This window comes from Daphnia magna, linkage group LG4 (genome assembly GCF_020631705.1).
Source record: "Daphnia magna isolate NIES linkage group LG4, ASM2063170v1.1, whole genome shotgun sequence".
Classification (NCBI taxonomy): Eukaryota; Metazoa; Arthropoda; class Branchiopoda; order Diplostraca; family Daphniidae; genus Daphnia; species Daphnia magna.
In genome coordinates, this window is record NC_059185.1 from 7,966,012 (window position 1) to 7,990,956 (window position 24,945).

A 24,945-nucleotide genomic window follows, 5' to 3' on the forward strand; every position below is an offset into this window, starting at 1 on the left:
GACATATGGGAGCAGAATAAATAAAATATAAAACCTGAAAATGTAGGTAAGCGTTTCGTTTTGTCGATCTGGTACAGCTCGCACCAAATCTGCGCCAAATAGCCGCCAAGAAGCTGGTTTTATTTAAATTTAGGGGTAAATAGCTAATCAAAAATAGTTTTAATTAGTGAAAAAGATAGACAATATAAAGGACAACAACATATTGAAAATTGAGCAAATTTCTTTGGCTTATAAGGTACGAATAGGGGTAAAAACGCCAGCCGCAGAGTGCCCTGGCAGAGCGACCCCCGAGTCCATTCCCCGAGTTTTAGTCTTTTTTGTTTACCCCGACCACAGACTAAGATTAGAAAGACCACGATCGTCCCTATAGGGCTGAGAGGAACCGTCAGGATAATGCTCGTGACTTCCGCTGCGGCGCTGCGAACGGTTTAAAGGAGACTTTTTGGTGAATTTTCCTTTATCCCTACTGATTAGAGTCTTCACACACCTTAATTTTATAAATTGACTATTTGTGCTAAATTTTTACTTTTTCCTGTGTAATTTTGTTCGTGACTTCTTCATCATGTATTGAAAATGTCAAAAAGATTGGTTTATTTAACGGTGCCTAAAAAAATTGGTTTTATAGACACCCTTTCTCGCTTATTTTGTGACGATTTATAATTAATCGTGAAACGCTGGATTCTTGTGTTGTTGGGAAAGAAGGACAATTTAGGCGCCAAATGAAATAGTCTTATTAGTAGTGGTGGTCTTAGTCTTAGTCAGCCGTACCATGGCAAAGCAGCTTAAATAGAATAACAGTTTTTACAAATGTGTCGTGATTTGTTCAACTAAAATTGTTGTCCAAGGACAAGAGATGCCAGAATATTGTTTCATTCAAGGTTGTCCTAATCATTATCGTGGGAAGAAAACCTTGGGTGCTGCTACTAATGTAACACATCCCAAAAAATTAAGATTATTTTATGTACATTATTTTATTAATATTATTTCATTTTTACGGTACAATGTTGTGATAAAAGTTGTAAATATGCGATATGTCAAACAGTCAAAATAAAGAAAGTCAATTTAATGATAAAATTCGTAACATATTGATTAATTTAATGAATAACATAATATATCTGGGTTTTGTTACTTTATTCGTACAATATAAATATCATAATTTACACATCGCGCCTAAATTATCCTAAATTCCAAACAACACAAGAATACAGCGATTCACGATTCACTATAAATCGTCACAAAATAAGCGAGAAAGGGTGTCTATAAAACCAATTTTTTAAGGCACCATTCAATAAACCAATCTTTTTGACATTTTCAATACATGGTCAAGAAGTCACGAACAAAATTACACAGGAAAAAGTAAAAATTTAGCACAAATAGTCAATTTTTAAAATTAAGGTGTGTGAAGACTCTAATCAGTAGGGATAAAGGAAATTTCACCAAAAAGTCTCCTTTAAACCGTTCGCAGCGCCGCAGCGGGAGCCACGAGCATTATCCTGATGGCTGTATAGGAGAAAGTGGTCTTTCTAATATTAGTCTGTGCCCCGACCCCCGAGTCCATTCTCCGAGTTTTAGTCTTTTTTTGTTTACCCCGTTCCCCGTTTGAGGGCACTAAAACTCGGGGAAAATGACGACCCCCGAGTCCATTCCCCGAGTTTTAGTTCCCCGACCCCCGAACCCCGAGTTTTAGTGGTGCCCAGTATTCTGTGTGCGTTCTTGGACGAAGCTTTTGTTTTGGGTCACGCCTATTTCCCCCGGCAGCCGGGGGGCGCTAATGTCAAAATGTGCTATTTCCCCCCGGCTGCCGGGGGGCGCTAGTGACAAAACTGTCTATTTCCCCCCGGCCAGTAGGGGCGTTGGTGTTTAAATAGCTATTGCACACCTGAATCAGTGAACACAATCAGGTGGATACTACGGGAAAATACAGTACAGTAGTTGTTACTTCAAGCAGAGTCAACACTGACCACTGCTTCAAGTAAAAGAAAACGACCAGTAAAAAATAAAATTATGTAACAAGTCGCTTGCTTGCTTGTTATTTAATTTTATTTCACCTGATATTTTAATTTCAATAAAAAGCAGTACCCAGTACTAAGATAACAACTGTGAGTCAAGTTTATTTGTGTTTCTTAATAGTAAAATACATTTGATTAGGATTTTAAGTAATACAGATTAGGTTTTAAATACACATTTAATTGGTCTGTCTGTGCAGCACAGGCTTCGCAAAGGGCACAGCGCCCTTTTTGCTGCCGGGGGGAAATAGACAATTTTGACACTAGCGCCCACCGGCTGCCGGGGGGAAATAGATTTTACCTTTGTTTTGTGTCTAGTGCTCGACTGCTCGTCGACAGTTCATTGAATAATTCGCCGCTGTCTGTATATTTTTTATTTTCAATAGGCAGGGTTCGAAAATTAAAACGGTAAAGTAAAGAATAAAGGTTTCTCGTGTTTCACATCGAATATGAGTTCACAGTCAAATATAGCTCTAAATAATTGGCTGATGGCGAACAATGTGGAAAACATAAGTTCTGTCGATGAAATATACCGATATGATAGGAAACAGCAACAAGACATGTTGGCTGCGAAACCATGGGATAAAGAGTAATTTTTACATTTTTTGCTAAGTAGAAGTTTTACTTTTATCTCAAAATTTCCATTCCAGCCCTCATTTCTTCAAAGAGATCCGTATATCAGCTTTAGCATTGCTGAAGATGGTTACTCATGCTCGGTCCGGAGGACATCTAGAAGTGATGGGATTACTTTTGGGCAAAGTTGATGCGAACACAATGGTGGTAATGGATGCTTTTGCTTTGCCAGTTGAAGGAACAGAAACAAGAGTGAATGCACAATCACAGGCCTATGAATATATGACAGCGTACATTGAATCTGCCAAACAGGCAAGAATGTTGTTTACCACCAATATTTTTCTAATCTTATAATAGAACATACATTTGTGAAAACTGGTAGGTTAATCGTCTTGAAAATGCTATTGGTTGGTATCACTCCCATCCTGGATATGGTTGTTGGCTCTCAGGAATTGATGTTTCTACTCAAATGCTAAACCAAAATTTCCAAGAACCTTTTGTTGCGATAGTTGTAGATCCAGTCAGGACCATTTCAGCGGGTAAAGTTTGTCTTGGAGCATTTCGAACATACCCTAAGGTGAATAATATATTTTGATAAATATAGTGTGTGTAGCTCAAATCCTATGTAATTCTTAAGGGCTATAAACCACCAAATGAAGAGCCCAGTGAATACCAAACCATACCACTCAATAAGGTTGAAGATTTTGGAGTCCACTGCAAGCAATATTATGCTCTTGAGGTTTCTTACTTTAAATCTTCTTTGGATCGCCGTTTGTTAGACTCTCTGTGGAATAAGTACTGGGTCAGTACACTGAGTTCTTCTTCTCTCACAACCGTAAGTTCAAATTTGATTTTTTCATTATTATAATTTCACTCATTATGGTATTTGGTTGAGCAGAATGCTGACTACACAACTGGTCAAGTGTCTGATCTTTCCGAAAAACTCGAGCAAGCGGAAAATTCCCTTGGACGTGCCGCTTTAGTTAGCAGCGGAGTTGGGGTAAGCGGTTCCAGCATTGAAGATAGGCGATCAGAAGATAGGCTGGCTAAAGCAGCGCGCGATGCTACGAAAACTTCAATAGAAGCTCTTCATGGTTTGTTAGCCCAAGTAATTAAAGATCGTCTATTCAATCAAGTTCGTTCAAGGCCTGCGTAAATTGTGTTGTAATTACACCAGATAATCTTAATAAAATGAATACTTGAGAGGTTTTTCATTTTAATTTATTTATCTAAGGGACAACTATGCTAGAATAGAATCTACTGAAACATGGCAATTTTGGGGATTGTTCTTCACCAAAGCTCATATTTAATACAGCATGTGGTTGACGCGTACAGTCAATACGTGATGACTTAACATTTAAAATCTCAGCAATAGTTCACTGGAATGATTCAAAGATGTTCAATTCATGGATAGGGTAGTAAAAAGTAGCAGGATAAGCAGTAAAATGTTCCAGGATAGGTCTTCAAAACATTTTTACCTTTCAGTAATCCTCCAACTACACTTGGCTAGCATCTTGTGTATGCCTTTTGCTATCTGATGTTGGCAAAAACAGAAGTGGTACCATTCCAAGTAAACATCCGATAGCAACACCAACGGCACGCCCAATATTAATCGCCCAGGTCGTTGATGGAAAAGCATACTGCTGAGGCTCAAGCTTTGGTTGAGGGATACCTAATTTTTGTGAAAAAGACTCAACAAACTGGGCAGATCCAACTCCAGCAACATCCGATATTGCATTCCCTATTCCAGCTGCAGCCATTGTAGAAATTCCAAGCATACTTCCAACTGTTAAATCTATGTAGTCACCCTGAAGAAACAAAAGCATTCACAAATTAAAATCACTAACAATTTCATTTCACTTCTTGGTTTAACTTACAGCAATAATCATGATGAAATTGTCCAGAAAACCAAACCCAAGAAATGGAAGTGAATAATGTATCCCAACTGAAATGAGAGGTTGAGCAAATGTTATTAAAATTTAACAAAAGTTAATATTATTGTTTACCATGGAGAAGCTGTGATGTCGTTAGAGGCAGTGGTGGCAAGCTATCTTTAGACACTGTTGGTCATAATAACACTTTTGCTGTCAAGAACTTTTTTATATAGAAATATATCTTACCTTCAGTTTGCTTTAACAGCACAGAAAGAAGAATACTGTGTTGTGTAGGTGATAAACTTGCAACCCACTTTTCAATTTTTGTAGTGAATTTATGTTGAGTCAAGTCACTTTTATTAGGAGGCTCTGTTTGAATATTCTTTGCAAATTCAATTCTGCTTATGCCGAAAACACGATACGAATCCAAAGATGCTTTCCTCTTTATAAAACTCATTAGAACTGTAGTTCGCAACATTATGGGGTTCCAATATCAATACAAATTAACATAATAAATAAACAAATTTGTTTTTCGCAAGTTGCCATGAATCAGGTTGGTCGCGCACGCCTAGACGAAGCCTATGGCAAAGCTGCACCGCTACTTTTTCTGTAGAGGTGAGTGATAGTTATCGTCTATAGTTGAAACTTGTCGTCTAGCTGCCAGTTATCGCAGCCATTATTTACGTTTATTGTTTTTGTTTTTTTCTTTTGATTTGGTTTTAAAGTGAGTTGTATTTGTGTTTGTATTTTTAAAATCTATATATATGTTTGAAAAGAATAAATTTTTTAGTGAAACACGTTTTTTGTTTTTGGCTGTATTTTATTTCTTTTAGAACTACGAAACAAATTTGACATTAGAACAGAAGTAAGAATATATTATTATTTGATAGGTAATATTAATGAATTTCTTACCAATTAACGAATTTTATTAAGGATTAGTAAAATCACAGACTACGAAGTAAAGACTACGATCGGGGATAGGGCTGAGAGGAATGATCAAAGCTATGCTCGTCCCATGCCGTATGGTGGCGCGTCGAACGAACTTTCTGAAAGCCATTATTTTTCGTCGTTTGCTTACTGATTTGGGTCTTCACACACCGTAAACTTGTAAGTAAACCATTAACCTTTCAATGTTGTATTTTTTTGTAGATATAGCTTAGATATTCCCCTTGTTGTGTGAATTTTTTTAAATTTCTATCTGATCTCTAGTCATGATCTATAAATTCCTTTATTACACCCCCTTTTTCCCCCTTTTTCCCCCACCCCCTTTTTCAAAAGAAAGAAAGAGGGGGTGGGGGAAAAAGGGGGAAAAGGGGGAAAAAGGTGGTTTAATAAAGGAATTTATAGATCATGACTAGAGATCAGATAGAAATTTAAAAAAATTCACACAACAAGGGGAATATCTAAGCTTTATCTACAAAAAAATACAACATTGAAAGGTTAATGGTTTACTTACAAGTTTACGGTGTGTGAAGACCCAAATCAGTAAGCAAACGAGAAAAAATAATGGCTTTCAGAAAGTTCGTTCGACGCGCCACCATACGGCATAGGACGAGCATAGCTTCAAGGGGTTTATAGCCGTTCGTAGTCTTTACTTCGTAGTCTGTGGTAAAATGTAAAAATTTTTTAAAGTGTTACTCAGCCAAAGCTTTAAATTTGCATTCAGTGTGTTGGCTGTGTTTTATTGAAGAATTATTATTAAGTATAGCACTGAGTCTTATATAAACAGTTAGTGACAGCCTTTTATTGCAGTAACAATTTAATACATAGTAGCAGACATACCAAATTGAATAGACAGAACACGTTGACTTCCAAAAGGAGACTAGAATAGTTATACAGAGAGAGAGCAGACGTCGACTGCTTGGAACGTGTTTAGTCTCGACCCTCGGGTTAGTATTAAACAGCAAGGTTGTCATTTGGTTGGCCAATAATTCCAACACCTCCCCTCAAACGAAATGCCCGGGCAGAGGTTCCATCCCAGATAGCACAGTGCAGTCCCAAAGACGTCCCAAACACGTCACTTTGAGACGTCTGAGATGTACTTGGAACATAGCAGATTCCCAAGTTTACATGCCTTGGACGTCTTTTACGTATGGCCAATGTCCGCTTCGACGAGATCCGATAGCGGCTCCTATCCGGTGCCATTGGATGGACCTTGGACGGGATTTGGACGGGATTTAGATGTAAATGGAACCATTGAGATGCATTTTAAACGTCTTTTATACGAATAATATCCTCGTTCTTTTTAAATTTCATCGCGGATGCATACATGGCTGAATAGGAATGAACCACGCTCAATTTATTATAAAATCAAGAGACTCAGTAATATTTTGGAAACAAACTCAAATTTATTTTAATTCTTCATATACAACAGAAACATGAAATAGTCAAATTACTTCGCAGAGACAATGAAAAATTAGTCTTTAGTTTAGTAGGTTTCTTCTTGTTCCTCGTCTTCTCCACTCTGGCTTCCATCGTCAGTTTGTTTCGACGCATATCTTGGGCAATGACGTAGCCAGTTCTTTATCTTCGCTTCAACTGCATCTCTTGTCAAAGAATTGTGTGCTTCACGAACTCCATCTGAAATGGTAAAAGTATGAAAAACGTTAAAAAATTGACGGAAGAAATGTTAAAATAAAAATGTATTCTAAATACTAAGCACTCACCAATTACAATCTCACAAATAGTGGTTGACTTGAAAGCCACTTTATCTTCATTTAGGCCTAGATAACAGAAACAACTGCCACACCGGTAGGTCATGATTGACTTCATGACCCTTCCAACCATGGAATTCGTAGTCCCTCCTATCCCAATGACGAACGTCTTCTGCAATAACCAAGATGAATATAAAATTTAGATCATTATTTATTAGAGGAATGTTTGAAATTTACCATTTTAGATGCATTATGTTGAATTTTCAGTAGCTTTGTCAAGTTCCTCGCATCCTGTAAAGTCTTCATAGGCAGCTGAAACAATTCCGTAATGGAAGGTAAATCCGGTTGGGGTGGAGCACTGTTTTTCAACAGCAACGTCAGTAGGTCTAGCACCTCCCGCTGATTAGCCTTCACAACTTCAATGCCTCTAGCTAACGCCTCCACCCGTTGCAAGATAACACCTATTTTTCCTAAGATAAAGAAAACGCATATAAAAAAATAGATTCCCTGGAATCAACACTACATGAAAATCTTACTTGCATCCACTTCCGGGCTGGTGGGAGCTGATGGTGATGGATTTGATTTTCTAGCTACGGCTAGCTGCTGTCGTGGTATAACAGGAGAGGACATAATCTCATCCGTAACACCATTCCTGTCACCAAAGGAATTGGATCTTTCTAAATGGATAGAAAAGATAAATGTTATACTCAAAATTTTCCACTAATTGTTGTACTCGTACTTACCGTTCTCAGTAGATTCGATTCTTGGCCTGGTGTGGCTAACTTCATTTGAAGATTGAGAAGAAAAAAACGTGTTGATGTTGAGACTGTTCGGAACAGGTGGCAATGTCATATGTGTGTCTGATAAATTTGCTGATACCGAAGCATCATTCTGGGAAGGTCTTGCTGGACCTAAAAACATCAATTCTGTAAAAAGTAACTTCGAGAAAAATAAATTAAAGTGCTTACTACGTTTCTTCTTCTTTCTTGACGAGTTCTCCTTGTTCTTTCTATTTCCGTCGTCGCTAGATTCACTCGTATCTTCACTTAGATACCTTCTTGTTTTCTGTTTTTCTCGCTTTCCTTTTCCTTTTTTATGTCCATCAACGTCAGTCGAGCTGGGAGCTACTGATTCTCCAGCAATAGCAAGAGGCAACTTAGCCTTGGCTTCTGCATACGTTTCTGCAGAAAGAAATCGGTATTACCTTAAAAATTAACCTCGGTAGAATAGTACATGAAATACTTACTGAAAGTAGCAATGAGGCGAGCATCATAACAGTCCCATGTAGCTTTATCACAATCCACTGACTTCGATACTTTTTTTTCCAATGTTGAACGAGCAAATGCACCTGGAGGCCACCAACACTGACCTGATGAGTACCATGAACTGGGGACAACTTCTACTTCGGTCTCATGTTCACCTATGATATACTCCACTATAAGAAACATTTCACCTGCGAAAGAATGCAATTAGAAGATTGAAAAGGCTGATTTGTAGCTACATCTTGAAAGGAAACCGCATACGTTTTAGTGTTTTACAATCTCAAATGAACAAGAAGACCGTAAATTTTTAAAAGTTATATACGTTTTGTTGTAAGATTTACCCCGTTCTGGCATATGTTAATATCCCTTTATTGAAAGCAAATAAATTCCAGGACACACGAGACGAGACACACGAGACGAGACACACGAGACGAGACACACGAGACGAGACACACGAGACGAGACACACGAGACGAGACACATGAGACACACGAGACGAGACACACGAGACACGACGCTTGATGAGACAACAGAGCAGAAGACAGACGCTACAAAATGGAGTTGTCAGATTTCTTAAAAGACCACCTGGAATTAACCAAAAAAATATAAATATTAGGATTACGTTATGTACTGACTTTTAAATACCCTTGAAGAAGAATCGAGAATGAAACATCGTAGAGGAAATAAAAAAATAATCGCTGCATTTCTTTTAATGGAAAAAAATTTGGAAATCCTGAAAAAAAAAATTAGATACTCTTTTTGCAAGCCAATTAACTTTAATCAGCCGTAAATAACCTTTCAAAAGCCGAGAGATGTTAATAATGGAATCTTCAGTTACATCGACTTGCAAGATTGAAGCTATGCGTTGCTTTGCATATGCAATGGAAAAACAGCGAAGTCATAAAGACTATGAACTGCTGTTGGCAGCAGCATTGCTTTGCATTTCAAGGACTTTATAGGCCAACGTTGTAATTGAGAAAGTCGTCTTGCACAAACTATTCCGAGTCTGGAAGATGGTAAGGGGGAAGAATAGTGGCTAGTTTTGTGAAGAAAACTATGCCCGACCAAGAAAATTCCTTCTTCACTCTTCAATAAATTGGCAATTTTACAATCGTTTGGTCCTGAAGAATTGCGCAACAATCTGCATCGTTATCTGTACGAAAAGTCCATGAGTGACATTGGAGAAACTTGAACTGAACGCCACGACAGCCATTTATCATCGGCCCTTGAGTGTGTTTCTTTTTCAATACGAAAGGTGAGACAGCACAATTTATCCGTGGTACTAGATTTAACTGGATCTCATCAAGTCTTCGGATAACTTGGGCTAAGGGTTGATTATGTTTTCGCAAAAGATGTTTAATGTCCTGCAGATAATTTTCGAAAGCAAAAGCGCTGAAAGAATCAAAATTGCCAAAGTGACGTACATCGTCTGCCAAGTGAATTAAATTATGAACGTTGTAGCTGAGAAATTCTTTGCCGTAAATTTCTTTTGCCTCCGTCACGAACAACACAAGCAACTGTTTGGCGTAGTCGTTAAACTCTTTGCAGAAATGTTGTGCTACCAAAAGTTTGACCGCAACATGAAAAAGAAGGAAATGTTCGTAAAGGCGTTTTGGTAGCACATTTTTCAATACAATCGGACCAGTATACAATAAAAATTCTCTTAGTTCGGTGGCTTTCCACCTTGCTAATTCTGCTAACGACCGCGATTTACGACTGAATTCTGAAGGAATGTAACTTGCCAAAAAAATTAAAAAGCTCGAGATTGTGTTTTTCTGAGTTTGGCTTAATCTACACGAAAGAGGACCTTTTATCCATTGCCACAACAATTTACGCATGACCCCCAAACAGCAAAGGTGCATGTAATCTAGGGGAAAGGTGGCCACCATATCAATTGGCAACTGCTCTAAAATTGACCGACCTGTGTGATGCTCGTCTTGTCGTTGACTTCGAAAAGTTGCATCGGTACGCAATGGGGCTTTCTCGTTCAAAAATACGATTCTACCTTCAAAATCCCCTTCCTCTGTACACTTTGAGCAACTGAAATAACCGCTGTGTGTTTTTGTGTAAGCAATGAAAGCCCTTGCCGGCGCATCGCAAACAAATCCAAATATAACGAGTGTCAGTACCTCACCGTTATACAATATGCCTTTTTCAAGCAAATCTAATATTTCTGTTGTGAAATCAGCAAGGAAAACATTTGCATCAGATGGCTTTGGAAGGCCCATGATAGATACCTATCAAGAAAGGTTTGGAATGTGGAAAGCCACTAAGTCTACCCAGAATCGGCCAAAATTGGCTACCGGAACTTTTAGCTATGGGCACACCGTCAACATTTATCAGCAATTTGATACGTTTAGAAGGAATGCGTTTCACTTGCATTCTTTGAAGAGTTGACAGGATTCCTTTTTCAACACCACAGTGATAGTAGTGTCCTGGGCCAACTACTTTTGTTGCAGTGCGACGAATAGTTTTCAGAAGTGTTCGACAACTTTTAGGAAGGTTGGATGTGTCAAAGTCTGAGAATGATTTCAGGAGCACAAGTAATTTGTCTACATGCGATTGCGGAATCTGGCACTGAACAGCCCAAGAGGCAAGACTTTCACGAAACTCACATGTGTTAATATTGTGTTCCTCACAGTCGAAAAATGTGTCATCTTCCTCCACTTCATAACACGTTTCAGTTTCTTCTTCACAGTCTACATAAATTTCATCATCGCTGTCACTGTCAGGTTCTGTATCACTATGATTCATGTCACTGTCGACAACTTCTGCAATGCAATAATCTTGTAATGAGTTGTTATGTAATATATCACTTTGATCACTGTTTGATTCACTGGCACCAGTCACACTTTGGTTAGCAGAGGAATATTGCTCGGCATCTTCCTGGTAAAACGCACTTCCGTTAACCAATATTTGCTGAATGCGTCTGCGTTTTTGTCTTGAAGAAACACTGGCAGCCATTATTGTCAACACTGAATCTTACAAGTCCCTACCGAAAACCGTTCATAAATAGAAATACAAATTAATTGGAACAAAATAAAACGTATGGCCGTATTACTTCGTAATATACCGTATTATGGCGTAAATTGAAGTTGTAAAACGTCAAAACATCCATCCACAATTTAAAAACATCCGTCCGCCATCTAGCGCTGAAGATTGGAGTCTAAGTTATTGCTTTACTCGCACGCAACTCATGTATACAGACACAATTTGTTTCTAATATAATGTTGTAAGCTAAATCAACAAACACAGCTTTGGATATTTAGTAATAATAATACCTTGTTGAGGAAAAAAATCCATTAACTGAAGCAACACACAGAGATAGTCTTTTCCAGTTTTCTCACACGAGGCAGAACACAGACGACGTTCTTCAAGTCCGAGTGAGTGTGAACGTTGCCAAACTGACTGAACACTCCAGTAAAAAGAGTTTGTTCCATTATTTATGAATAAACAATAAGAAATCTAAAGCTTGAAGGATCATTTTCATTAAATAAAGAAAATCAAAATATATTATTTAAAAAAAATTGCATAGAAAATTTATTGAACTGGCCATCTAGTGAGTAGAACGTTAACACCGTCATAAAAGGGAATAAGAAAATTTTGCCGCGTTAAAACAAAGACATGTGATCAAAAAATTTTCTAAGTGTTGACCGAGAGCCAAAAGAAAATAAATGGGACGGGCCAGGGACATCAACGGGGCACCAATGATATACAGGAGTAAACGGGAAAGTATTATTTTTTCAAGGGCTCGGGTTTAGACATCTTTTGGATGAACCCGTCGCAGTCGTGCTATTGGTACGGCTTTGGAACTACCCCGGGACACCAATTCCTATCTGGGATAACTCCGACTTTTTCTCGCAAATTGTTGAAACGAGACCTTGGTAGTGGTTTTGTGAAGATGTCCGCCACCTGATTTTCAGAGCCCACAAATTTGATATCAATCATACCATTGCTTTGCTGCTCCCGTACAAAATGATATTTAACATCCACATGTTTGGTGCGTTGATGAAACTCGGGGTTTTTTGTAAGACGAATAGCACTTTGACTGTCGCAAAATAAAGGAATTGGGCCAGTCTCTTTTCCTGTAATCTCGTGAAGTAGCCGCGATATCCAGTTAGCCTCTTTAGATGAGTCACAAGCCGACATATATTCAGCCTCTGTAGTTGACAAGGCCGTACATGACTGACGTCTGCTTGTCCATGATATTGGACCTCCATGAAATAGGAACACAAAACCGGTGGTGGATCGCCGCTTATCAAGGTCTCCGGCGTAGTCAGCGTCGGCATATCCGGTGATTGAACTTGTGTTGCTTGGATGAAAACAGATACCATGGCGTAAAGTCCCGGTGAGGTAAGATAGGATTCTTTTGATGGCGCTCCAGTGAATGAGGCCAGGATTCTGGCGCGAACGCAATATCGGGACGAGTCATCGTCATGATATACATTAAGGATCCCACTGCCTCTCGGTATGGAACTTTTGCCATTGCTTCCATCTCTTCGTTGTCTTTAGGTCCCATGTTTGAGCTGAGTCTCGTACCAGGATCTGCTGGAATTAGCTTCGGATTGCATTTTGACATATTAAATTTTTCAAGAACAGTGGTCGTGAAGTGCGTCTGAGTGAGAAAAAGTAGGTGTTGATTACGATCCCTAAAAATATTGAGACCAAGAAACCGATCAGCAGACATTGTCCGCATCTCAAACTCTGTTCGTAGGTGTTCCAGGATGTTGTTGAGTGAGTCTTCCTTGTTACTGCATATCAGTCTGTCGTCAACGAATATGACCACTAGGGTAAACTCCTCCCCTTGACGACAGAAATATACACATGGGTTAGATGTAGAGCGACTTAGTCCAAACTTTAGGAGAAATTCATTGAATTTCACGTTCCAGCACCTTGGTGACTGCTTTAGTCCATATAGACTCTTCACAAGCTTGCAAACTTGATTCTCCATCCCTTTGGCAGCAAAACCTTCAGGTTGTTCCATGTATATTTCCTCATTAAGATGACCATACAAGAAGGCTGTTTTTATATCTAGTTGAACCATGTTAAGATCAAGAGCAGCCACGAGTCCAAGTACAAGGCGTAGGGTGGTATGTTTTACTACGGGGGAGAAAGTTTCTTGGAAATCAATACCTTTCCTCTGCGTATATCCCTCGGCTACTAACCGAACCTTGTAGCGTTCGGGAATGTCGTTATGGCCGGGCTTAATTTTGAAAATCCACCGACACTTTATGGCTGTACGATTTTCTGGAAGATTCGTTATGGTACATGTTCCATTCTTGATTAACGACTCGTACTCTTCTTGGATGGCTTCTTTCCAGAATTGAGCCTCTTGAGAGGACAGAGCTTCATTAATAGTTTGGGGTTCAGTTGTTCTGGACGCCAGTGATGTCAAGCCAGATATACCTTTGTACTGTTTGTACTTCTCCGTGTATGTTGGTGTGCGCTGTGATCTGCGTGGCGCTGGAATTTCTTCTCTTGGATCTGTTTGTCTGGCCGATGACAGGAGTTCTTCTTGATCCCATCCATGGAATCCATCCGGTTGGATTTCTGATTCATCGTGAACATCCATGGATTCGTCTTCTACTTCTGGCGATTCCATTTGGGTTTCTTGAGTTGGCCTGGGTAGTTCCGGTGTTTGGTTTAGGTTATTCACGGGAATTTGTGGTTTTGACACTTGGTGTGACTGAGGCTGAGCAGTGTTGACATCTCCATCTGCAACTGGATAGTCAAAATGATAGCTTTTTACCTCTTGTTGTGATGCACATGAAGATTTCTCATCGAATATAATGTCTCGGCTTATGATAATTCTTCGGGCGACTTTGTCCCAGGTACGATATGCCTTGGATGTTTCACTATACCCTACAAAGATGCACTCACGTGCCTTAGCATCCAGCTTTTTTCGAGTGGCATCAGGAACATGGACAAACGCTGTGCATCCAAAAACACGTATTTGTGAGACGTTGGGTTTCTTGTTAAACCAGAGTTCATATGGTGTCTTCTCCGATGTACTTGTCAAGGATCGATTTAATACATAGGTGGCGCACGATATCGATTCTCCCCATAGCTCGACTGGAACTTTCGTGGCATACATCTGACTCCTAGCTGCTTCCATGAGAGTCCTATTGGCCCTTTCCGCTACTCCATTTTGTTGAGGTGTGTATGGTGCAGTGGTTTCGTGGCGGATGCCGGATTTCGCTAACCAGTCAGCAAGGGTTCTGCCAAGAAATTCTCCACCGTTATCTGACCGGATTGTCCTCACCTCTTTGCCTGTTTCGTTCTTTACTTGAGCTACAAATAGTTGTAGGACATCTGGAAGTTGTGACTTCAGCTTGAGTAGTCGAGTAACACACTACCCACTAAAATCATCCTTAAAGACAGAGAAGTATAGAGAGCCGCTTGGGGTGGCACTGACATTGGTCCACAGATGTCAGTGTGAATCAATTCTCCAACTTGGCTCGCTCTTGTTCGTCCGGGTTTGAACGAAAGTCGATGCATTTTTCCAAGTGTGCATCCGTAGCACGGTATAGATGGGTCTACGTTGTTGTTGACCGCTCCGAGTCCATTAGCACAGCCAGTGGACGCCATCTTGAGGATAGTATTGTGATTTAGATGAGCAAATCGTTGGTGCCAGGTAGAGAGAGATTCCACCTTTGCTGTAACGAGTGCACAGCTTTGTGGGGCCTCCTGTGCTAGTATGTTGAGATGATAAAGTGTGTTTGCTACTCGTTGGCCTTCTATTTCTGCTCTTCCTCCCCTCGAAAATCGAACCGTTTCCCCCACGAACAGAACTTCAGATCCAGTGCTCGTTGCTGACGCGATGGAAAAAAGGTTCGTCCCAATGTCTGGCACGTACAGAACGTCCTTGATTGTAGCCCGAAGAGATTGTCCATTAACTGTGGAGACAACATGGATGTTTCCTTTTCCTTGGACAAAAAGCTTTACTCCGCCAATACCGGTGACAACCCAAGTGTTTGGTTCAATTTGCTCGAAGCTGTGTAGTGTTGACCGTTGATCTGTCATATGATGAGTGGCGCCGGAATCAGCATACCAGTCATAAGACCGTCTTGCAGAGAAGCAAATACTGGATGAGTACCCAAAGTCTTGTTGTCTGTTGTTAGGTTGTTCTTGAGATTGAGTTTGATTTGTCTCGGCTCTTATGCGCTTCCGACAAACTGCTATTACATGGCCTGGAATGTTACAGTAGTGACAAACAACCCAGGATCGTCCATTTCCACGTCCACCACGATTTCCTCTTCCATTTCCGCGATATGCCCCTCTGTAATTTCCACGGAAACTCCCACTTTGAGCAGCAAAGTGATGAAAGCCATCCGATGTGCGTGGTTGAAAAGGTGGAACCAAATTTCCAGCGAAGTACGCAGCATCCAGTGGATCAGCTTGCCCTTTGTTGTACAGCTTAGTCATTTTCTCTTCTTTGATAAGCCGCGACGTCAGGTTTGTGATTGTCTTTTCTTCTGATGCTACGCTGTCCCATGCTGAATGAAAATGTCGAAAACTTGGAGGCAGCGACATAATTATCTTGGCCATGATTTGTAAATCCGATACAGGGGAATCTAGATCTTTGAGCTGTGCTGCCATTTGTTCAACAGATGCAATGAACGCCATTACTGTTTGACCTGGTTGAAACTTATAGTCAAAGAATTTAGCCATCAGCAGATGTTTGTTCTCTATAGCGACCTCTGCATACTCAGTCAGAATCCTGTTCCACATCTCACATGCTGTTTGACACCCGTGAAGGTTTGATTGTTGTTCTGAGCTGATAGCTGAATAAATGCTGAGCCTTGCGTTCACATCTTTCTGTTTCCAGGCCAATATGAGGTCGTGGTTGACCACTTCTCCTGTTTCATCCAATATCTAGATAGTTGAATATCAGAATTTTGCAGTAAATTGTTTGTAACAGTTTCACTTTTGAATTTAACTGAGCACTTTGCCCGCATCACTTGTTGTTTGTAAGTGGATATATACTAAATAATAACTGAGCCTTTTGCTTGCATCACTTGTTGTTTGTAAGTGGATATATACTAAATAATAACTGAGCCTTTTGCTCGCATCACTGTTAGTAAGAGAAAAAGTATCTTTAAAACAACTGAGTATCAGACTCATACTCTCATCACTTCCTTGGGATACTGAAGGAATGAGTTGTGGCATAGGTGGTCATTACAGGAATATGTTTTACCTTTTCGGGTTAAGTTTCAATTCCTTCCACCACTCGTGTGTACCCTTTCTTCTCCAAGTACATCCATATTCCATATTTCCACGACGGAAAATTGGTCCCATTAAACTGGTCAATATGATCAGTGTCTTTAGTCACGTTAGCGTTCGCCATGTTACTATATAGAGGGAAAAAAAATTTATAAGGTATACATGTGTAATCGTTGCGAACATCTGGGCCCATAACCTATTGAAGAATTATTATTAAGTATAGCACTGAGTCTTATATAAACAGTTAGTGACAGCCTTTTATTGCAGTAACAATTTATACATAGTAGCAGACATACCAAATTGAAGAGACAGAACACGTTGACTTCCAAAAGGAGACTAGAATAGTTATACAGAGAGAGAGCAGACGTCGACTGCTTGGAACGTGTTTAGTCTCGACCCTCGGGTTAGTATTAAACAGCAAGGTTGTCATTTGGTTTGCCAATAATTCCAACACGTTTTCATCCACGTTGGGAAGTACACTTTTTGATTAAGAAGGCAATCTATTGTGGCATTGTAAAAAAATTAACACACTTATCAAACAGGTAACTTATTTCACACAATTTTAATGTTATAGCCCTGACATCACTCTTTTATTTTCCCTTTTCCAGGTATCGGAATCCCAGTAGGTTGACCGGGGCAACAACCAACAATTGAATAGTCAATTAGAAAGCAACCTTCTTAGCCTACCATCAATAACTAAGACTATACCATTAAAACTAATTATGTATTTTTCAATTTACAAATGTAATTAAATAATGAAACAATCAAAACAATTTGTTCGTGTCACTCTTCACTCATTGTATTTGCTTTATGTTGTTTATGAATAAAACACTTGCTGCTTACTCTTTAAAATACACTGAGTTTTTTTTAAGTACTTGGGTTTACATACATTCTTGGTAATTTAAAACGTTGGAATAATAATAAGTAAAAGTTAGAATTCAAATTTGAATTACGCGCGTTATCAAAATGGCCGCCGCAATGGGTGCCGGGAAGGGGCCAAGGGAGGTACATTTTATTGTAATTTGCGGTTCTTAAACTATAAAAATCGAAGTAAAATATCATATCAAAACGTGCTAGAGATAATAAAGAATATCAAAAATAAATTTTATGTTTTATTTTGGTGTATATTAGTAACCAAACAACGTACCCAAAAAAGTCTGTTTTTGACCCTCCCCCCGCTAAAATGTCATAAAATAAAATAATTAATTACGTTCTAAGTTTTCAGCGGATTTACATAAATTTTACGGCAATCGATAGGTATTTAAAAGGGCTATCTATTTGGTGAATTTCATGAAAAAATATTGAAATGGAAAAAAGTTCCATTTGAAACAAATTTTTTGCGTTTTGTCGCTTAGGTCCAATACTGCGCTTGATCGATTAAACGCAAAAAATTTGTTTCATTTAGAATTTGATGATTCTGCTGATGAAAATGTTGAAGAGAATTTGTTACAAATTTATGAGCATGCTGATGTTGATCATGAAACTGAAACTGTTAAGTAAATAAAATACAAATCATACAAAAAAAAATTCAAACCATCTCAAGTAAATGTTGGCCAAAAATTTCCTAATTATGTAAAGGTATAAATAAGATAAGCGTTGTATGTTTACATTAAACCTAATAATAAATTTTCATGAGGAACAACTTGCTGGAAAGACGACGAAGAGTCGTAATAAGAGAGAACTGAGGAACGGCCCAAGTACAAAAAGAACTAGAACGAGTAATTTAAAAAATCAGGTATGTTATATGAATGATCCGAAACTTGCGCAATTTTGGAAAAAATTCGGATTTTCGCTGATCGATTTCGATGCGATTTTACCTTTTTTTAGAGTTAGAATGCAAAACTTGGTGAAAATATATCTACAAATTAAAGTTTCACACGAACAAAAACAATAAAAACATTAATAAAAAATTTTTCTCTTGTTTTGTTTTGGTTTTTTCGAAATTTTCGCTATATTTCGATGTAGACGAAACTTTCGAAAGTTTCGTCTTCGAAAGTTTCGTCTTCAAAAGTTTCGTCTTCGAAAATATGAATTTTTAGCATTCACTGCCTCTTTAACACCATTAAAATTTCCTCTTTTTATAATTTTTTTTTCTGATATTGTTCCATAATAATTAAAAATTTAAACTAAATTTAAAAGCTGACATTTCTGTAGCGTTAAAATAGAGCAGACGACCAATGGCTCTTACTATTCCACTTTTCGTGGTTAAAATGGCGTGCGTTATACAAAAGTGGAAAACCTTACCACCGTGCCCCGCTCATTTAAAGCTCGTACAACTGTTCAAGGATAAAAATGTTAAAAGTGAAGATACTGCCCAAAAATTTTGGAAAACTGATCCCGAATGGTCGAGGTTTAGTCTCACCCCCTTCAGAGGATAATTTAATAAGCAAAAACATGCTCATGGTCTGACATGTAAGTTTTTCTTAGTAAGATTTAAAAATTGTGCACTTCTTGATCAATTGAACATTTATTTTAGTGTCAAATGAAGTTGAAGATGATTCTCTTTGTGCAAGTGGTCCCTCTGGATCGTCAAAGCGACTAAGATCGTCAATTCTTACTGATGACACTCAAGAGAAGGATTTAGAGGGCCGAGACTTGCAAATTGTTCATCACAATCAGCCTGCACTTGTCACCGTGTACAAAGATCCTGAAACACTGCAAGAGAAGGTCTTCATTCTTATATCTCTACCAGGAGGCTCAACCGAGGTAGAATTCTCTTTGGTTGGCAACGGCCCTGGTTTTTCTACCACCCATATTAAACATAGTTGGCCCCCTGTGATGTTCGACATTGATTCGTTGTTTGCCAAAGTTAGCATAAGAAACGAAAAAATCTCCCAGTTTCACCCCAAAATAGTTGCATTGAACAATGAATTGGAAAACAACCGTGATTCGGTGGATGCTATTCCTCAAGCAGTTATTGAGATTCCCCTTCCCATCCCAGTCCAGACGGCTAAAGCTTCGTATCAATTTATTGGGGTTAAAACCCCTGACGGGAGTGCGTTTGTGATTGCAGATCTCACTGCGTACCAAAATTCTTACAGTGTTAAAAAATCTGACATGAAAGTCACTTTTGTTGAGATTTAACATTTTTTTTTGTTTAATTCAAATTGTAATTATTTACATATTAAACTACAAGAGTTGTACAAGAAATTTTTTTATTCTCCTTTTTTTATTGAGTTGTGTTCTGACAGCTTTATACCGCAGTTTTTCGTCGAGAAGATCATAAGCTGCTAATACGGATTAAGTTTTGTTTCGTTATTACTTCTTTTTGTTTAATGTTTTTTGTCTTGATTTTAATAAATGTTTTGACCATGAAAAATTTCCTTACCTCCTTTTTTTACAGTTAGTCATTAACGAAGAAGTCGAGGAACATTTAAAAATGTGACATTATACTCATTTTGAAGCTCTGGATGATCTCTATCTTCTTCCATTGTCCTCTCCACAGTCCTCACGATCTTGTCGCGGTCGTGAAGACTTACCACCGATCTTCGTCTTCCATCAACTCCGGAAGCTTTTTAACGATTTATCTCTTCAAAATTAATCTCAGTTCTCTTGTCGACTTTATCGAGATTCGAATTTGAATCGAATTTAAATTCCCATGAGTGTCAGCCCAGGTTGATGTCCACTACACCATAGCGATATCGAGTTAAACAATGGGTCCAATTGGTTGCTTGCTATCCATTACCCAGGACATTGACTTTTGTAATGCAACATGTAACCGCATGATATTGCAGTGACTGGTGCTAATGTCTTTTAAAATTTCAATTTTCAATTTTTTTGGAAAATTCTATTTTGACTTAGCCGAGAATCGAACCTCGATCCTTTGACTTATCAGCCCGGGCTGCTTACCATTAGAGCTTAGAGAATAAAACGGTTTTGTTGCATGAGTCAAAGGTTTCGCCATTCATTAAATTGACACCCTCGTTTTTTTCACGCTGTAACCAATTTAATTGAGCTCATGATAGAGAATGGGGAACCTTTGTATTGTGTCGACGTTTAATTGTTTGAATACAATTCTCGCTGTGTTAGTGTGTATCATTTCGTGAATTTCTCATCTTGTTTTAAGAACTGAACTTTTATCATATTTCGAGGTTTTACCGCAGCTTCCTGGAGAAAAGACTCGCTGAATAGTTGGCTTTCTTTTACTAACTTTCCAATTTCTTCTCCTTGCGTGAAGAGATAATGTGAAGGATCCCCTTTAGGATTGGGGTACACCATGAACACAGCATACTGCACCTCATTTTCTTCATTAAGTGTTCCTAGTTTAATTTTTACAGTTTGGACTCTATCCCATCTTTTCCCTATTGTCAATGATTCTGCTGTGGGCCTTTTCTTGTTTACTTTTCCTTCAGCAACAAGTTTCTAAAACAACCAAATAGGCTATAAGGTTTATTTCTTCTTAATTATATTGTCACGCTCACACGGATAGGGGGAGGGTGTTCACGTCGCCTCACTACTTGCTGGTCGTGCTCACCAAGCCGCTGGCCGAATCGGAACAACGGCGCAGACAACAGGCTCACATCCACAATCAGACAGAGCCCCGAACAGACTAGCACTATACGACTTAACTACGACTTAACTACGTTTTAGTTTCCCCTTGTTCCTTAACCTATCGAGGGTTGAGGGGGTGAACCACCCCCGACTCCAAATAGCCAATAAACGTTTCTTGTACGTGACAATATTATGAAAATAACCAGATTTACCCTTAGTTCTTCTGAAATAGGCATTATAAAAAAAGCCAAAAATGTGCATTAACATAATCACATGCAGTATTTTAATAACCAAACAATACGTTAACTAAAAACGTAGTAGTCTAAACGGAAACGAATCTGTCAACGTTGAACGGAAATGTTTCCGTTTATTTATTAGTAAAACAAGCTGATACTAAACTGAAACGAATCCGTTAATAATTTTAATCTTAGAAAGGAAACGGGTCCGTTTAGTGATTTATATAACATGCTGATTTTGAAATGTCGGTTAACTGAAACGAATCCGATTCTGAAGCAGTGAGGGAGTAGCAAAATGTTATTTCCTTTATGCAACTACAGCGTCACAGAACGGAAACGAATCCATTCTCCACCACTTGGGGGATCCGTTTTTGACCAACACGGAATCGGATCTGTATCAGTTTACTGACGAGGACTGTGTGGATTTGGAGCGCCCGCGATAGAAGGAAGTTAACGAAAGGGGCAGCCATTCAGAGAAGAGCACGTGATCTGACCATGACGTCACTAGGCGGGGTTTATCGGTACAGGAGAGATAGCCAGCTGAGTGGCTGTGATTTAGTAGGCTATGCTTTTTCCCCTTTTTTTGCTAAGCTTCACAAGTAGGCGCCAGAGGCGCTGCTTGATGCAATATCGGATACAACCACAATTGTCTTGTGGGCGTTGACGGGCGTCATGAATAACTCTAAATTAGTTTATAAACATAATTGTTAAAAAAACTATAAATATAACGAAATATATGCGAAAAATAGTTTCAAATCTAATGGCGCATGGATAATGTCTGAAAAAATGATACTTTTTCAAATAGCTGGAACTATTGGTCCAAATATAGTTCTATCAGTGGTCTTTTGTCTACAGGACTACTGAAGTAGAGCCGAATGCATTTGAATCAAATCGTCTGCGAATAGCTGCAAAAAAAAATGCTAGAACGGCTCTACCTATTCATCGGATGGTTATTTGGCATACCCCAGGAAGGTACTCTACCGCTCTACTACTCGCCAGAGCCATCAGCCGCTACAGTGCGTAGCAGATCAAACACGGAAAATTACAACGAAGGTAGAATTAGAGTTGGTGGTACCGGAATAACAGCGTCGGAATTTAATTTGGAAAAATCGTGGAAGCCCTTCTTCCTTGTAGCTCTAATTGCTACCAGGGTTGTTAATATCGCCGCGATGAACGATGAAATCGTCATCGGAAATGAAATTTTTTGTTCGAGCGATTATCGCGCGATAGGTTTTAAAATGAGTATCGATCGATAATCGCGTTTTCATCGCCGATGACGCGATAGCGATAGTTTTTTATTTCAGCAGACTGCTTTTGCGAAGCATTGAAAGTCACACCCCTCAATTCTACGGATTACCAATTTATTTCGGAATATGTTGAGGTGATGAAGCCCATTGCTATCGGTCTAGATCTATTGCAGGGAGAACACAACGTTTCTTCTGGAAATGTTTTGCCATCAATCGTTGTCATTAGAAACTCGTTAAATTCCCTAAAACGTAATCATTTAGAAGGTGCTAACCAACTTTTAGTAGCTCTTACTCTTGTTGACGCACTATTGGCTGGATTAGAAAAGAGATTTGGTAATTTGTTCAATGTAGAACACTTTCAATTAGCTGCCGTGCTACATCCCCAATTTAAATTTAATTGGCTTGGGAACAGCGAAAAGGATCTGAAGCTTCGAAAAAAATAGTATCTAAAGTAGAAGTCCTTTTACAAGATCTAACCGTGCCGACCAACACCAAAGAAACCAGTCCTACAGAGCCTCATGACTTTTACGCATCTCTACGCCAAGCAGCTGAATATCAGCAGCCACTCTCTAATGGAAACATTGAATTAACAAAGTATCTAAATGAAAAAACGACATCTGATATACAAAGTCTCAACTCCTTCCCAAACTTAAAAACATTGTTTTGTAAATATAATGCCGGAATTCCATCTTCCGCTGCTGTTGAGAGATTGTTTTCTCTTGGTGGTCGTGTATTGACCCCTACCCGAACTCTTTTAAGTGATACTCATTTTGAAATTATCGTGTTTTTAAAATCAAATTATTCTTTTCTGTCGAGCTTGTAAAATAAAAACTTAAAAATATAGCTTTTCTGCTTTTGAAAAAAAAATGTTAATAAAAATATTTGAATTTTTTTTTCAATTTGGCAACGTTGTAAAAAGTATCGGCGACTATCGGCGATTATCGCACCGATACTTTTTTGAAACTTCATCGATCGTTAGTCGGCAATGAAAAAAAACACCAGTATTGCTATCGCAATCGAACATACTTTATTTTAGCGATATTAACAACCCTGATTGCTACTTTCATGTTTATTGTGGTAATGACATCCATTTTAACCCCTCCCAAGACTTGCCCTGCTTGTCCCTGCTCGGATAGCAACCCTTCGCCTGCAATTCATGGAATCCTAGAACAAATCCAAGGGGTCAATAAACAAAAACTGGAAGTGGCATTTAATTTAGATCAAAAGCCCACAGAGGAAGTCGGACTGAAAGTGGGATTCAAAAAAGAACATTTTTGACCCAAGCCTCTAGTAATTATTGCCAAAACTATTATTTCGGTTGCAAATTTGACTTCCCAAGCTTGATGTATCTTCTGCTGCAAGCGAATCAGAAATGATAATTTCGTATTAATTACTTTAATAAAATCAGACAAAATTGTATATTGTTTTCTTTTCTTTTTTGTGTCTTGTTTTAAAACTGGTTTTAAAACAAAAACAAATTTATTATCACAGAGACATTCACCTTTATCTGCACTGGCACAATAAAATCGATATTAATTGTTGGAAATGGTTGTAGAGATCGATAGTGATTCAGCTCCTCCTCCAGTGGGTGGGATTTTAAAAAGGTGCGTATCGTGGTCGCTATATGGTGTTGGTGGATGGTGATTATTTTCTGCAAAAAAAAAAATAAATGGCCCTAGTCGAGGTGCTGAAATTTTAGGGGGTAATTTGGCGTTCCGTCAACTTGATATCAGCCAACGTGTCGGACCGTTAGGACGAATGTGACCACCACTTCGTCGTACCGTTACGTCGGGTCTTTCAATGTGCTGCCCTCAGCGGCCCAATTTTAGTCATAGGACCCTATGTTGTTCCATGGCACACGGGGCACAGCCTTCATATGTTTTCTTTCCCGTGGTTTCGTTGACAACTTCTCAGCTGTTTTGTTTACTTTTTTAAAACTTATTTTATATTTTTTGTTTCTTGTTTATTTGCTACAATGTAAGTTTTATTGAAGCTAGATTAAAATGTGTGTTTATTTTATAATAAAATGTATGTATTTTACTCCTGGTAGGAAAGAATAAACGTTAAATGAGCAAAACTTTTGTATTTCACTTCCACGAGGAATCCTCTATTTGGTAATCTAACATTTTTGTAAATAACTAATCAATTCAATTAATTCTTTGACAGGAACTCACGTTTATTTAGTTATAATTAGAGTCATTAATTTCTTATAGTGTTATTTAAGTTTAAGTTATATACATATGTTAAGTGTGTTGGTTTCGTTTCCAACACACGAAGAAAATTCTCCACTATGGTGAAAAATATCAACTTTGGTACCACTAGAAAATAAATCAATACATTAAACAATCAGGTAACTTAATTATAATACATTTAAATTGG

At 38.5% G+C, this 24,945-nt stretch overlaps 5 protein-coding genes, 1 long non-coding RNA gene and 1 pseudogene across 8 annotated transcripts; 3 read left to right on the forward strand and 4 right to left on the reverse strand.

The window, feature by feature from the left end:
• The first annotated feature begins 1,754 nt into the window (after positions 1-1,754).
• Positions 1,755-2,308, forward strand: LOC123471068. The gene is made up of 2 exons (XR_006645002.1): positions 1,755-2,099; positions 2,207-2,308. It is a non-coding gene; the product is annotated as an uncharacterized LOC123471068 (long non-coding RNA).
• LOC116919409 (COP9 signalosome complex subunit 5) lies at positions 2,309-3,784 on the forward strand. The gene is made up of 5 exons (XM_045171935.1): positions 2,309-2,595; positions 2,657-2,891; positions 2,962-3,156; positions 3,217-3,414; positions 3,478-3,784. Exons 1-5 carry the CDS (start codon positions 2,456-2,458, stop codon positions 3,733-3,735), a joined length of 1,026 nt encoding a protein of 341 aa, XP_045027870.1. The 5' UTR covers positions 2,309-2,455; the 3' UTR covers positions 3,736-3,784.
• LOC116919410 (transmembrane protein 65) lies at positions 3,785-5,069 on the reverse strand. Of its 2 annotated transcripts, XM_045171936.1 has the most exons (5): positions 4,700-5,069; positions 4,586-4,639; positions 4,457-4,524; positions 4,058-4,387; positions 3,785-3,958 (listed from the first exon to the last, which is right to left on the reverse strand). In XM_045171936.1, exons 1-4 carry the CDS (start codon positions 4,929-4,931, stop codon positions 4,076-4,078), a joined length of 666 nt encoding a protein of 221 aa, XP_045027871.1. In that variant the 5' UTR covers positions 4,932-5,069; the 3' UTR covers positions 3,785-3,958; positions 4,058-4,075. The 2 variants fall into 2 exon arrangements, with proteins under 2 accessions (XP_045027871.1, XP_032781284.1); XM_032925393.2 differs by having other exon boundaries at positions 3,785-4,387; positions 4,700-5,068.
• A 1,712-nt stretch (positions 5,070-6,781) lies between these two features.
• Positions 6,782-9,451, reverse strand: LOC123466251. Of its 2 annotated transcripts, XM_045172451.1 has the most exons (10): positions 9,165-9,451; positions 9,015-9,102; positions 8,711-8,954; positions 8,354-8,560; positions 8,076-8,288; positions 7,851-8,018; positions 7,644-7,784; positions 7,345-7,577; positions 7,120-7,279; positions 6,782-7,033 (listed from the first exon to the last, which is right to left on the reverse strand). In XM_045172451.1, the coding sequence occupies exons 3-10, from the start codon at positions 8,721-8,723 to the stop codon at positions 6,882-6,884; spliced, it is 1,287 nt and encodes a 428-aa protein (XP_045028386.1). In that variant the 5' UTR covers positions 8,724-8,954; positions 9,015-9,102; positions 9,165-9,451; the 3' UTR covers positions 6,782-6,881. The 2 variants fall into 2 exon arrangements, with proteins under 2 accessions (XP_045028386.1, XP_045028387.1); XM_045172452.1 differs by lacking the exons at positions 9,015-9,102; positions 9,165-9,451 and having other exon boundaries at positions 8,711-8,988.
• A 6-nt stretch (positions 9,452-9,457) lies between these two features.
• On the reverse strand, positions 9,458-10,567 carry LOC123471365 (the record flags this gene model as incomplete). Its single annotated transcript, XM_045172601.1, has 1 exon — positions 9,458-10,567. A coding segment is annotated over one exon (1,110 nt), but the record flags the coding sequence as incomplete, so codon positions are not given.
• A 7-nt stretch (positions 10,568-10,574) lies between these two features.
• On the reverse strand, positions 10,575-11,773 carry LOC123471366. The gene is made up of 2 exons (XM_045172602.1): positions 11,651-11,773; positions 10,575-11,588 (listed from the first exon to the last, which is right to left on the reverse strand). Exon 2 carries the CDS (start codon positions 11,331-11,333, stop codon positions 10,575-10,577), a length of 759 nt encoding a protein of 252 aa, XP_045028537.1. The 5' UTR covers positions 11,334-11,588; positions 11,651-11,773.
• Positions 11,774-18,857: 7,084 nt separating this feature from the next.
• Positions 18,858-20,145, forward strand: LOC116935449 (annotated as a pseudogene).
• The last annotated feature ends 4,800 nt before the right edge of the window (positions 20,146-24,945 follow it).

Coding starts and splice junctions, on each gene's coding strand:
- LOC116919409 (XM_045171935.1), top strand. CDS start 2,456: ATGAGTTCACAGTCAAATATAGCTCTAAATAATTGGCTGATGGCGAAC. Junction 2,596..2,656: donor GCGAAACCATGGGATAAAGA/GTAATTTTTACA, acceptor TTTCCATTCCAG/CCCTCATTTCTTCAAAGAGA. Junction 3,157..3,216: donor CATTTCGAACATACCCTAAG/GTGAATAATATA, acceptor GTAATTCTTAAG/GGCTATAAACCACCAAATGA.
- LOC116919410 (XM_045171936.1), bottom strand. CDS start 4,931: ATGTTGCGAACTACAGTTCTAATGAGTTTTATAAAGAGGAAAGCATCT. Junction 4,640..4,699: donor GCTGTTAAAGCAAACTGAAG/GTAAGATATATT, acceptor TATGACCAACAG/TGTCTAAAGATAGCTTGCCA. Junction 4,525..4,585: donor GACATCACAGCTTCTCCATG/GTAAACAATAAT, acceptor CTCTCATTTCAG/TTGGGATACATTATTCACTT.
- LOC123466251 (XM_045172451.1), bottom strand. Junction 8,289..8,353: donor TCGCCTCATTGCTACTTTCA/GTAAGTATTTCA, acceptor TTCTTTCTGCAG/AAACGTATGCAGAAGCCAAG. Junction 7,280..7,344: donor AACATAATGCATCTAAAATG/GTAAATTTCAAA, acceptor TGGTTATTGCAG/AAGACGTTCGTCATTGGGAT.
- LOC123471366 (XM_045172602.1), bottom strand. CDS start 11,333: ATGGCTGCCAGTGTTTCTTCAAGACAAAAACGCAGACGCATTCAGCAA.